This window comes from Antedon bifida, chromosome 1, assembly GCF_963402885.1.
Source record: "Antedon bifida chromosome 1, ecAntBifi1.1, whole genome shotgun sequence".
In the NCBI taxonomy this organism is placed as follows: domain Eukaryota; kingdom Metazoa; phylum Echinodermata; class Crinoidea; order Comatulida; family Antedonidae; genus Antedon; species Antedon bifida.
Window position 1 is genome coordinate 32473940 of NC_136226.1, and position 13465 is coordinate 32487404.

At 31.5% G+C, this 13465-nt stretch overlaps 2 protein-coding genes across 3 annotated transcripts in view; both read right to left on the reverse strand.

Annotated features, from left to right (window-relative positions):
* Positions 1–504, reverse strand: part of LOC144850802 (neurotrophin-3-like) — a 39133-nt gene extending 38629 nt beyond the window's left edge. The window contains exon 1 of the mRNA XM_078708259.1: positions 427–504. The gene's annotated coding sequence lies outside the window, so the exon portion shown is untranslated. The remainder of the gene's footprint in view (positions 1–426) is intronic.
* Positions 505–5026: 4522 nt separating this feature from the next.
* Positions 5027–13465, reverse strand: part of LOC144850946 (uncharacterized) — a 48659-nt gene continuing 40220 nt past the window's right edge. For both annotated transcript variants that reach the window (XM_078708477.1, XM_078708468.1), the window contains 3 exons: positions 11998–12092; positions 7558–7627; positions 5027–6480 (listed from right to left, as the gene is read on the reverse strand). In XM_078708477.1, coding sequence (XP_078564603.1) covers positions 6250–6480; positions 7558–7627; positions 11998–12092 — 396 coding nt within the window. In that variant the 3' untranslated portion in view covers positions 5027–6249. The remainder of the gene's footprint in view (positions 6481–7557; positions 7628–11997; positions 12093–13465) is intronic.

Here is a 13465-nt window from a genome sequence, read left to right on the forward strand (position 1 = left end):
TTACAAACAAAATAATTTGAATTAGTTATACTAAAAACAACTTGTTCTCAGCCAGTACGGTACCTAACTAAAATTACAGGCATAGTTCTATAGAACTTATGAAGCATGGTTCCCACAAAGAAGCAACGCAAGGACGTACGCGCAACGAAGACAGTTGACCAATGACAATCCACTGTTCGAATATTCCATTGTGATTGGTCAAATAATTTGCGTTGCGTCGCTAGTGGGAACCAAGTATCCAATGAGAACAAAGTAAAATGTGAATCGAATGTTTACGACATAGCAACCGAATATGTATGTCAATATGTCATACGTTATTAGAAAAACAAATTTTAATTAAGAAAAAATACAGAATTCTATTAAAATTGATTACAGTATGATACAACATTAAAATGTCAAACGAATTAATAAAGGTAAAACACTTACAGCAAACGCCCCCAGAAAACATTGCGACGACGGCAACATGTCATCATGCATTCATGTCAGATTAAGTTCAACTCAGCCTTAACGTCGTCGATCGTCTCAAAGTGTTTTATTCGTTCAAAAGTTTCTATAATGAAAACAAAGTAAAAACAGCCGTATAATCAACATCAACTGAAACGTTTAAAAATAATAAAAATGTCATATGTAAATATATTTGTCCGGAGAACCCCGCTCGATTGTTCTTTCAAACTTAAATTATTGGCTGTGAAGCTAACACTCGGAAGATGTGTTGTGGACATCAAGAAACACAAATAGTTGCGTGTTATGACTTGTACAAATAAACATCTCAAGTCAAGTTAGTTGATGTTTTGTAAATTAGCCGAGTCGCTATTTAAAGTAGAATTTACAAAGCATGTATATTTAGGGTATCTGGGTCGTCGTCATTGCGTGTGCCATGAAGCAAAACAATCATTACACGAGGAGAACGTGCCGACGACTGACAAAATTGGCGAGAAACATCTACCACATTAAAGGAACTGTTTCACATTCAAGATGTATTATACCCCTGAAAAAATAATTCTTAAAACTTTTTTTGTTGAATATTTCATTTTAAAGTAATATAATGGTTATCCACTTTGACAAAATTGGATGGGAAAAAAATGTATTTACCTGAAAAAAATGTAATTTAAAGCAAAAAATGGTCAAATTGGATTTTTGGTTGAATTTAAACATTATTTTTTTCAGTTTTTTTTCTATGGAAGTGATTAATTTTTTAAAAACTACAAAATAACATATTCAAAGTTTGATTTCATTAATCTTCATTTTTCATGTTTTTGGGGGACAATACATCTTTAAGTACAAACTAACATCCTAGATTATCGATTGTGATTGGTTCGGGATCGCGTACTGATCGGCACATAATGAGTATGTTACAATGGTATATGTATACCACATAGCCTATAGCTTCCATATACTGCTGAAATTAACACATTTATGAATACATATAACAAGAGTTTATTTGAAATATCAGACTAAAGTGCATTGCTTAATCCTGATAAAATGCAGTGATATTCAACTAAAGAGGTCAATAAAACGACAGAAACACAGAAAGGACTACGACCTATATGAAGATTCATTTTGATTGAACAAGTAATCAAAATCAATTATCAAAGCTTATTTAACTATGAAAGATGTTTTGACCACAATTCGGTATCAGTGAGAGACATACTACAGAAGGTCTATATCTTACATTGGTTTCTGTTAGGAAAATTAATGACAGAGAGACGGATATGAATTTCTCTAGTGGATTATAACAGCGTTTGACATATCCGTTGATATCTATACCACTTAATAATACAGAGATACTAAACTCCCATTATTGATAAAATTAGATCTGAAATATATGTCGACAGCAAGTTACACTTGAATGAATTGTTGACACTATCAGTACTGTACTAAACTACATTAAAGGGAAGCTTCCTTGTGGAGAGAATATACACAAGATGGGCGTCTAAATCACGGCGGATCCACCCCCACGGGGAATTTAAAATCCTTAGAGAGGCGGATATCGGTGCAACACATTTACAAATGACCCTTCATTTCATGTTTTTTTAGGACAATAACCTATATCAATTTAAATAATGAACGTGATGACATGTTCTCTTACGGATGCATTGAGAATAATTGGACGAGTTCAGGACTGGTCGTCCGAGGAAGGGGGAAAATCGAAGGTCAAGACAAGGTAAGGGATAACATCTTGTCACGTTTACCATGGCCTACCAGTCACCCCAGACCTAATAAACAAAGTCTTCATGTTACTAACCGATGCTAACGACTGGATATTTTTGGTAAAACCAAACCAAAGTTTATCAATTTGGAGGAGTGGAGAGGGAGACGTCACGACAAATCCATTGATTGATTGAATTGATTGAAATATTTTATTTATACTGGGTAACCTCTTCAGTCAAAGACTGGTCTCCTAGAGGGCCCAGTTATGATCAGTGGCTGTGATGTACTTAGTAAACTGGGGTAACCCCCTAATCGTCTCGAAAGATTTACTAGGTTATTGTGTACATTTGAGAAACGAAACACATACCTAATAACTTGTAAAGTGTACAAGTAATGGTACATGTTCTTTGATGTGATGTACTAGTACACTGGGGTAACTAACACCCGAAACATGTACTAGGTTCTTGTGTAGGCCTACATATGAGAAACGAAACACATATTTAATAACTTGTACAGTGTCTTATAAATGTAAGAAAACGATCAAGGGGCGATGTACAAGATTGATGTCGAGTATTTGACATCGCGGGGATGGAGATTACATTGAAACATGTAGGTATATTGAAACAAGTGTTACAGTCGGCAACTGCTGCGTCACAGCATGTCATTACATAAGAATGTATTGGTCTATTTATATTTGTATTCAATTTCATTGGTAATAGAACAGTCTGATAAACTTCAAAGACAGCTATGTATCTGGTGGCATGGAAGGAGGAGGAGGATTGGTCATTTCACCAGGTTGGGTCTGGTGGCATGGAAGGAGGAGGAGGATTGGTCATTTCACCAGGTTGGGTCTGGTGGCATGGAAGGAGGAGGAGGATTGGTCATTTCACCAGGTTGGGTCTGGTGGCATGGAAGGAGGAGGAGGATTGGTCATTTCACCAGGTTTAGTCTTGGTCATCTATTTCTATATGCCTAAAGCTTGGTTCCCACTGGATACGCAACCTACGTAAGAAAATTCCCTTTCAATAAATTGTGTTTGCCCCATTCCCCCCATCCCGCCTGCGTGAAATCAAACCTGCGACGTTTGCAGCAATATTGTGTCGTCTGTTCTCACTTCTCATTACGCAATACAGCACTTTGCGTCACTACGTCGCGTTCTAGTGGGAACCACGCTTTAAAGATTGGTTTAGATTGGTTCCATTTGGACGCGACGCAACAACGTACGAACAACTCAAGTGATACCAAGCGACAGTTCAGATCATCCATTGGACGTGATTGGTCAAACTCCCTTGTGCTATGTTACCTCATTACGCTGTGTCAAACTATGGACCAATCACTGCTACGGATTGTTGCTTAATACTGCTTTGGACTACTAACATTAGGCTAGACTTTATTAAAGAAGAACATACTGCCTCTTTTGGTTTCCATGCTCCAAGTAAATCATATCAAAATCTAATAATACATGTGATTTATAAGCTTGACTGCTAGTCGTACATACATTAATGGATGTTCAATACATAAAAAGTATAAAGATACTCACTATTATCTCAACTGTCTGGTGTCAAACCACCACACCTCAAAACCACTCCACTCCCTGCAGTAAATTATAAGTTGCCACCTGTTGTGAAATAAAAATGCAAAAAAGTGAAATACTGTTATAATATCATAAACACTACACCTATCCATATATGGTACCTGAATTAGCTGAGAAAAAAATACGGTATTACAATATATAATATCAGATACACATATATGGTAGCTGAATTAGCAGAGACAAAAAATAAAATACTGTATTACAATTATATAAACACATATTCATATATGGTAGCTGAATTAGCAGATTAAAAAAATAGATTAATACACAGCTAGCAGGTAAGAGATTTATAGACTGGTATGTCGTTCTCATTATCGAAAAGTTCTATCAGAATTCAAATCAACATATTAATGATAATTCATTTTTGGTTAATCCTTGTTTTTGCATTCCAAATTTTCGTCTGCCTGTCAGGAAGATTTCGTCACGAATGACGCCACAGGTTGTTTGTGTGACGTCAATTTCGAATGCAAAAACAAGTAAGAATTTACCTGAATATTATCTTATTATTTGTTGGGGGCCATATATATATATATTGTTCTTAAACTCTGTCTACACTATCAACCTCGTTTGACAAAAAAAGTGTGATGTGCCCAAATATGGTAGCGATGTGCTTAAATATGGTAGTGATATGACATCATTATGTCCATATATGGGCATATCACATTTTTTTTGTCACATAAAGTTTGAAAGTGTAGACAGAGTGCATACAATTTATAATTTGACGAATTAATAGAACTATTCTTGAAAATAGGTTTTACTAACTGGCCAAAACTTGTTTGTTTATGGCACTAACCATTCAGTTTTTTTTATCTCTAGAAGCACAAGTTGATATCCATGACTGACTTCCCCTCTTTAGTAGACAGATTATCCTGAAGCTTGAGTCCTCGATCCTTGACTTTATTCCCATCAACTCCAAATAAATTATGTATCTCAATCATATACTGATTAAACGAGACAATCGCTATAAACTTTTTAAAATTAGAAATTGCCAGCTGAGGACCTTAGCTGATTGTATATCCAAGATGAATACAAGAAATTATTAAATTAATCAATCATAATCGATCAATCAATCAATCAATCAATATATATGATCAAAACTCAACCAGTTTTTCAACTGAAATCCATTCCAATTATGTCTGCGTCTTGGTAAACGGTTTTTTAGTTGGTTTGAGTACTTTTTGGAAGGTTTTATCAAAAGATCAATATCCCAGTAACATCATTCAACCAATTAATCAATAGATACCAATACATCAATCAATCAGCTTGTCAATATCAATCATTGTGTATCAATAAAAAGTACAGTAGTAGTTATTATTCAAGTTTAAAATAAGAAATACATAATACAAGATTTATTTGTCTAAAATGTTAGTAATTATAGTATGTTAACATTCTTAATATACAATAATAAATAGTTATTGCCACATAAATTATTCTACACCTATTTTGGTAGAAATATAGCCGCCTCATTGCTTTTACTACTTAAACTTTCTAGTCATAACTCACAGTTGTTTTTAATGGGATTCAATAACTCATTTTTTGTCAAATTTAGCTAGATAAAATAAATATAGTTAATACTTTAATACTTAATCAGTGTTCTTCTGAATTTAGAAATCAGTCCAGCAAATCCTGAGTAATGTACTGTAAGACGTATCTAACTAAATACAACAATTTTAAAATATACCGTAGTGTAATTTGTCAATCTAGTAGACAAAATATAACTTCTGATTTGCCGTTTATACACCAAGTCTCATGTGAGGCTTAGAGAGTGGAGTTGAAAGAGTTGTAAGTTACAACCCTGGCACTAGGTCAGGATTGAACCCTGGACCTTGGGATTGGAAGGCAAGCATGTTAACCACCAAGCTACAGCTCCACTTCAATGGCTATAGGTCAGCCTACTCTATATTAGACAAGTGCTTATTTTATGTTATGTTATATTTTCTTACACCACTTTTAATACTAGTTGGAAGGAATCTAACATTGGATTTGGGAGAACACTGCTTAAAATGTTTGTTAAATTAGTTAGTAAAAGTAAAATTTAAGAAAATGTTGCACTGCTAGTGACATTAATATTTTGACTCGTTCATTTCTAATACTGTTTGTAATGAAATGGATAGTGAGATGTTTTATTGTTAATTAACATAGCAAGGTTGTGTAGATACACAGGAATGTGCTGTTTTAATGTAAGTCATCAACTTTCATGTTCTTTTTATAGACATGAAAATATAGAATCATCTTAATATAAAATTTATACTCCTCATTAAATCACTTTAATTACAAATGTTCATATAAAAATAAATCTTTGGAAATACACTATATGCATTATTAAAACATATAGAAATAAAGTTATGATTGTATTGTGTTGTATGTATGTGTTTAAAAATGAGTAAAATAATCTTAAAATATAAACTATGTACAGTTTTTTAAATAAAAGAAATCTTTATATAAGTTGCATCATAATCTAATATTAATCTAATATTAATTTAATATTAATCTCATATTAATCCTTATTTATCCCTAACTGTATTGAAGGGATTACTAATAACAGACGAATGCATTAAAAGAAACAGCGGTAGATAAGTAAGAAAATCAAGAATATCAAGCGCCTCCAAGTGGCTGAGTTTTGTTTGGACTTCATCTTGGTGTTCCTGACTGACGCCACCAGCCTTCAGCTCGATCATTAAACGATCCAACGAGAGCTGATTGGTTGATTCATCTACGTTCCATAAAAACAACTCCTTGAAATAAAAAAAAAGTCAAGTTATCGTTGCTTCAAATTTAATGTATTTGCTTGTTAATTTTTTGTATTCATACTGCCTTGTAATCTTATGTTGAAACCGAAAAAAATCAAATTAAAAGTGCAGTGGGTCTCAAAACATTTGATGGTCAAAATAAGTTACAATAAGGGACTTATAAGGATTTCCCTATTTATTTTATTAAACATTTATTTGCCAAAGCCCCTAAGAACAAAATCCTCCATAAAAAGCTAGCTAAGAATCTTGTATGACTTCCCTACAGAGATGCTCAATTATAGGTTTGTGCCTAAAAATCTAAATCTAAAAAGAAAAAAAAAGAAATAGTTGAAATCAAAACCATTAAATCAAATAAATATAAGAATGAAACAATTTAAATGTTTTAAATTAGTTTTTGCTTCCAAACTTGACAAGTTGAACCAACTTTTTTATTAAGAACTTTGGTTGTAGGAACGTTTTTAAATTGAAAGTTAAAAAAACATTTTGCACCTTAAAATGTTTCCAAACTTGACCTTTACCCCATAGAGATTAAAATTCAATTTCAATTTTCAGTTTATAATTTAAACATAAAACAGACAAGCTAAAAACATTGAAATCATTTAAATTTTTCATTTTAAATCAAATGAAAAACATTAAAATGTTTTATTTGAATTTTAAACAACATAACTACATTTCCGCCTAAATTACTCAACTTTAACTTAATAGCAACTGAAAAAAAATCATGATTGCCAACTTGCAATGGTGACCCCCTAAAAGAGGAGTGGTGTGTGATTATGTACTCAGATATGACAGTGGCTAACATCCCCCCTGGGGCAATCATACTAAGCCTGCTGACTTGGCTCTTTTGGACTGTCACGTCAATCAAACCAAGTTTTAAACGAAACTAGGAAGTCGGAAGAAAACATTAGACGAAATACATTATTTTTGTACTTAAGTTTACTTTTTTTTCCTGAAAATAGATCAAGTTTAAATAGCTAGTTGCCTAAGTTTAAGCAGCTAGTTGACTAAGTATAAAAACATACATTAAAAGTGGGATGTATGTAGAGCTCTTTTATTATTTACCTTAGCTCTAAACATTTTCATATCAAGCATCTTAAAATCCATTCTCATAATAAAGTTCTTCATCCAATTGCTGAAAGTAAAGAAAATAGTGAATCCAATCAAGTCAAATTAATACCAAATAGACAATCATTGAAACAAAGACTAATGTCAGTTACAATATCAAGAAACAATGGAATTAAATGAAAATGTGAAACTAACAATTTATTGGAAACTTATTTTTTAAGCTTATAATGATTTTTAACTAAACGTGGTATATTGTAGTAACTTTTTGCTTTAATTTGTATTTTTGATGATTTTTAACTAAACTTGTTATATATTACATATATTGCTTTAATTTTTATCTTTATTGAGATAAAGCCTCTGTTTCAACATTGTCTTATTACATTTTGATTAAAATATTGCAACTCATTAAAAATATATAAATATAAATAATTTGTAAGCATCTATAAGTTTTTCTTTTTGTAGAGCCTCTTGACTGTTATTTTTGTTATTTAACATTAGTTAATCGTGCCTGATTAATCTACTTTTGTTTTGTTTTCTTGAAAAATGGCAAAATAAAATGATGTGTATATATGGTGTCTGCGTACATCCCTGAGGGCAGCAAACACAAAGTGTTTAGGAGTAAGTTAATTAAGTATCAATGTTAAAACCTATAATAAATATTCTGGTACTCATTTAAAATAAGATGAATATAAATACAGGTGATTTTTAAAATATGAAGTTTCTTCTTTTTCTTGCAATAATTTCTATACATATGTAAATGGGACTATACATGAATAGGAAAGAAGATGGCAAAACAGAGAATGCTACCAGTAATTTAATACTGTACTATTAAAATAAGTTAGAATAACTTTACATATCATCTTAAAATGAAACAGTTGTAATCAATTATAGCTTAGTATTCGTGACAAACTTAAGTTAAGACATCTAAAATTAGTAGCAGTCTTAACAACTTTTAATCGGAAAACATTTAATTTTGTAAAGAAAACGGGAAATATAGCAATTAAAGATGCTAGGAGGTTAACGTATTAGAGAACTATTGGACAGTTATGTTGGTAAAGGAGACTACTGGACTGTGAAAGTTTGTTTATAATGAGTCAGTTAGTACCAGGAGGATGTTTATAAAGTATAAAGACATGTTCTAAGTGAGTATAAATGTGCTTTTTTTGTAGCATACCGTATATTACATCAATCAATATTGACAAATATTTTTAGCATGTCATTTTTTGTAACCATAAAGTTTATAGAATGATTACTATGCTTATCTCTAAACCTTGATTCTGCTTGTTTGGCTATCTTAAAAAAATAAATGGAAAAAATACATCTTTCACTTTTATAAACATTATATATCCAATCTGCAGAAAGTAATGTTTCTATCTTATTAGATCTCGTCAGTGCAGCTCAGGTTTCGAAATATATATATATATATATATAAATCCAAAGGCAAATTACTGAAAAAATGACAATGCTGTGGGTATCAGTGGCTGGATCTCAATGGAGATACAAAAAAAAAAAAGTGAAAAGCTAAATCAAAACGATAAGTAAAACAGCCAGAAAAGTTAGCAGAGCTTTCGGGCAACACTAGCCCTTTATCAGTGCAAGTGAAGGAATTTGGATAACGTCATAGTATATATATATATATATATAAACACATTAGGCAAAGAACATTAATTCTAAACCGCCCGGTGATATACTGAAATTTAATTAATTAATTTGAAATGATAAAGATGAGGAAATCTGTGAGAATGAGAAAAAGTCGCCCCAACCGAGACTCAAACTCGGACCGCCTACTTGATATATATATATATACTGATGAAGGGCCAGTGTTGCCCGAAAGCTCTGCTAATTTTTCTGGCTGTTTTACTTTATCGTTTTGATTTAGCTTTTCGCATTGTCATTTTTTCAGTAATTTGCCTTTGGATTTATATATATATATAATATGTATATACCGTTTTTACAATCATTTAAAATAAATTTGTTATAGTTTAGTAACTTGTCATTTCTAAAATGTGTGCAAAAATTGAAACACCAGAGGGATTACACAGAGCGAATTAGTCATCCCAAAGCAGACATATAAATTACACTGACGGGTAAAACTGTACTAAGATAGAAAAAAATGTATCGGTACTTATAGATAACGGTAAGAAATGTTGTCCAAAATGGATGTTGTATCATGTTATCCGTCATAGGTGAGTGGACACAGTGGCGACGCCATTTATGTGGTTCATGACATCGTGGCAAACGGAGATAGCGAGTCTGCCAATATGAGTAGGCGGCTGATGTATGTCATGTTTCTACATCTCACAATTTATTTAATGTGGTTTTGAAGTCACATAAGAACAAACACAAATAATCTTTAAAAAGGTTAATAACGTAATAACATTAATAATGTAATTTGTTTGTTCCTTATGCTAAGACTCTCTCATGAACTCAATTCATTTGTAAAGCAATTTTAGTTTTAAGTAATTATTATTATTGTCTAAATGCTACCTTATTATTTGTTTGGTATTTGTATCCGTTCTGTATTTGTATGTTACTCTCCTGTTATTGGCACATTTGTTTTGCTGTTGGTTTGAGTTTCGAAATAAACTTTATTTTCGTATATTTTTGCCAACAATCTAACTGATGAGCACACTTATTTTGCACTTTTTCTGGCAGTTTAATGCAATATTGTCAGTTACTCACAAGAGATTATATTCTTTTGAGAAATAAACTCTTGAGTATTATTCAAAATTATGTTTTATTTCAATGTTTTTGCAGATGAATTGAGTAAGAACGATCAAAGATAATAACACACTAAATTGTGATCTTTTATTTATTTTTTTTATTTTTAATTTTTATTATTTTTTTTAATTATTATTTTTAGTTTTATTATTTTTTTTAATTTTTTTTATTTATTTATTTTCTTGTTTTCAAATGCAATATACGGCAATGAGACAACAAAAGTAAACGTTGTCACACTGATTTCAATCAATGATTCGCAATAACCAAATTAAAAATGTACAGTACATATCCAAAATATGATTACGGTATTACAAAAAAAGGTAACAAAATTCTATTTGAAAAAAAAAACTGTCCTTTGGAAATGTAAGTGTTTGAAAGCTGCAGTATAATATGTCCTGTGGCTGTCTATTTACTACAGTAGTAATACTGTCTGTTGTTGCAATTCTGTTAATAATATTAACAGTTTTTAACCATATTACATTGTACTGGAATTCTGAATTTAAAAATTATGGTGTGTGCTTATTGTATGCTTTCCTTTATAATATAGATATGTGTACATCTAGGTTTTCACTTGATATATAGTATTATTATACAGTACAGTATAGCAATGGCTACATATATAATAATATAATGGTTTATAATTAAAGCTACGACAGTGGATTGTTCCACTTTTCCTTTGGCTAAATTAAACATAACAGTATACTTTAATAATAGGTCTGGATATAACAAATATCTACCTAGATTTATATTAATTACAAAAATAACCTTATAAACACAATGCTATATATTTTACACATTAAATATAATAAATGCCTGAATAATGGAAACAAATTAGATATATTAATGAAGAATGACGTATTCCCCAGGGAACCAAATGTGTGTATTAGAGCGTTTGAAGTAAGTAATAGTACCAGGCAGCCTTAGGATAAATCTACTGTAACTTCACAAGAACTCAGTTGGCATGCTAAGGCCTCAAGACCCAATGAAAGTTAGACTACAAAACTGATGTGTTGTGTCCAGAGGGGAAGGAAAACTGATTAACAAGTAAAAGGAAATTAACTTGTTGACTGTATACGCAGGTAAACTTGATATCCGCTTTGAAGTGCCATTTATTGTTCATACAGCCAGACGCCATTCATCCTTGGGCTTGCCTCGCAACAGTTTTTTTAAACATTTAATTCTCTTGTTAATGTCAAATCGACAGAAGAAAAAACACATGTAGATTGATCTTACACACTTAAATGATGAAAGTGTGTTTTAAAATCAAGTCATAGGCAGATTATTAGTATGTGTAGCAGTCTTTTAAGCTTTATAATTTAGTTCTTCATTTATATCTTGACATCAAAAATTGTTATGAATAGTTCAAAGACACCAGATCTACTGTAAGTACTGTAGCACCTGTGTCCACCTGTATGATATTTATAATTACTTCATCCTAATGAAAATTCGACCCCAATAGGTTGAAAAATGAATCACACAGAATCACACTCATATATCGTTCCTCTAAACACAAACGTTGTTGATACAAGAACAAACATCATGAATCACAACTTAGGCCCCTTCTATGATTCATAAAAAAACTAGAGCTAGACCCAGGCATAAGTATAACCCCTTAATGTCAACAGACTCACTCATACAGTCTCATTTCCTAGTGAACTTTCAATGATTCCCGCAAGAAGCCTGGGCCCGACTCCCCAAAGAGCACAATATACTCACTCAATAGATGAAATCTTCTGTGTAAGTGAAGCAACCACAGAAAACAGTTTAAAGTCTGCACCATTCAGTACGGAGTAGCCTGCCAGTTCTAAAACCTTCAAGTAGAGAGGAAAAAAAAGTAAATTTTTAAAAGTAAAGCAAATTTTAAGCGTACTTTGCATTATGTATACCCCAACAGATTGTATCTTGAGAAATACATTTATTTTGAATTGTATTGTAAAATCCATTTTGATATACTGCTGTATATTCTTCTTCAAATATTAAGATAAACCTACATATCATACAGCATAAATAGAAAAAATGCATGGGTAATTATTGATGTGACCATAATTACTACCATTATCTTTGTATATTTCACATTCAATGATAATTGTACTATTTCCCATTTCCCAAATTAATGAATAAATTAATCATAATAAAATCATATCAAACAATTACTCTATCAATATCCCACAAACGCAGGTTAACAAAATGTCACAAATTATTAGACAATATAAACTCAAGGGAATTGAAAAATTACATTGCATTTGATAACGGAACAAGTTGTAAAACATGAGGGAATTCAAATTAGGGTTGCAAACACCCTTGTTTCGTAATCTGACACTTTAAGGCCAGAAAGTACCTTAAATATTTTGGGTTTTTATCGGTTTTTAGTAGTTAAATGTCATTATCAATAGATAAAAAGGAATGTGACATCCTATCGTTTGTTTAAAGGTGTTCTAAGCTTTCATTTAATTAAAAGAAAATTAGAGCACAAAAAATTACCCAAATACCCAAGAGTGTCTGTGATGTAAAAAAAAAGTAATAAGGTTAATTTAGTGATTTGACCTTTAATGTTTTCAAGCATTATGTAAATTGAATGTTTGTATCTTAATATACAAAAGTACATGTGTCTTGTCTCCTGACTCTAAGTGAACTTACTTACCGGTAATTAATAGTTATACTTTCATAATACAGGTATTTAGGTATTCATTTGAAACTAATTTTTGTCTATACTATTTTAATACTGTCTCATAAAACAATTTTTTTTTTTTTAATTTCAACTAAATACAAGAGGACAATCAAATCATATTGATCGAAACGTCAAGAAACTCAACAGTTCCTTTCAGAACTAATATACGTGGTGTACTGCAAACTTTATATCAACATTTGATTTCACCATGCAAACCTTCAAACAAATACAAGATGTTATAGTTATGTCATTTATTAGTTTTGTCATTTAAAAAGATGAACTATAATTTCATAACTTGTAAATAGATAAATTGTGTCTTCAGCTACAACTACATGTTTTAGGAACTAGTCTAGAAGTGTATTATCTCCACACTTTTGTACAACCCAATGTGTGGATTCAATTCTCGTACTTTAAAAACTTGTATACCATAACATTGATTGTTTGCTACAGTTGCTCTACTCACAGTCCTCAATTGACGTGAATTGTTAAAAGTTGGTACATCTGCGATACATGCGA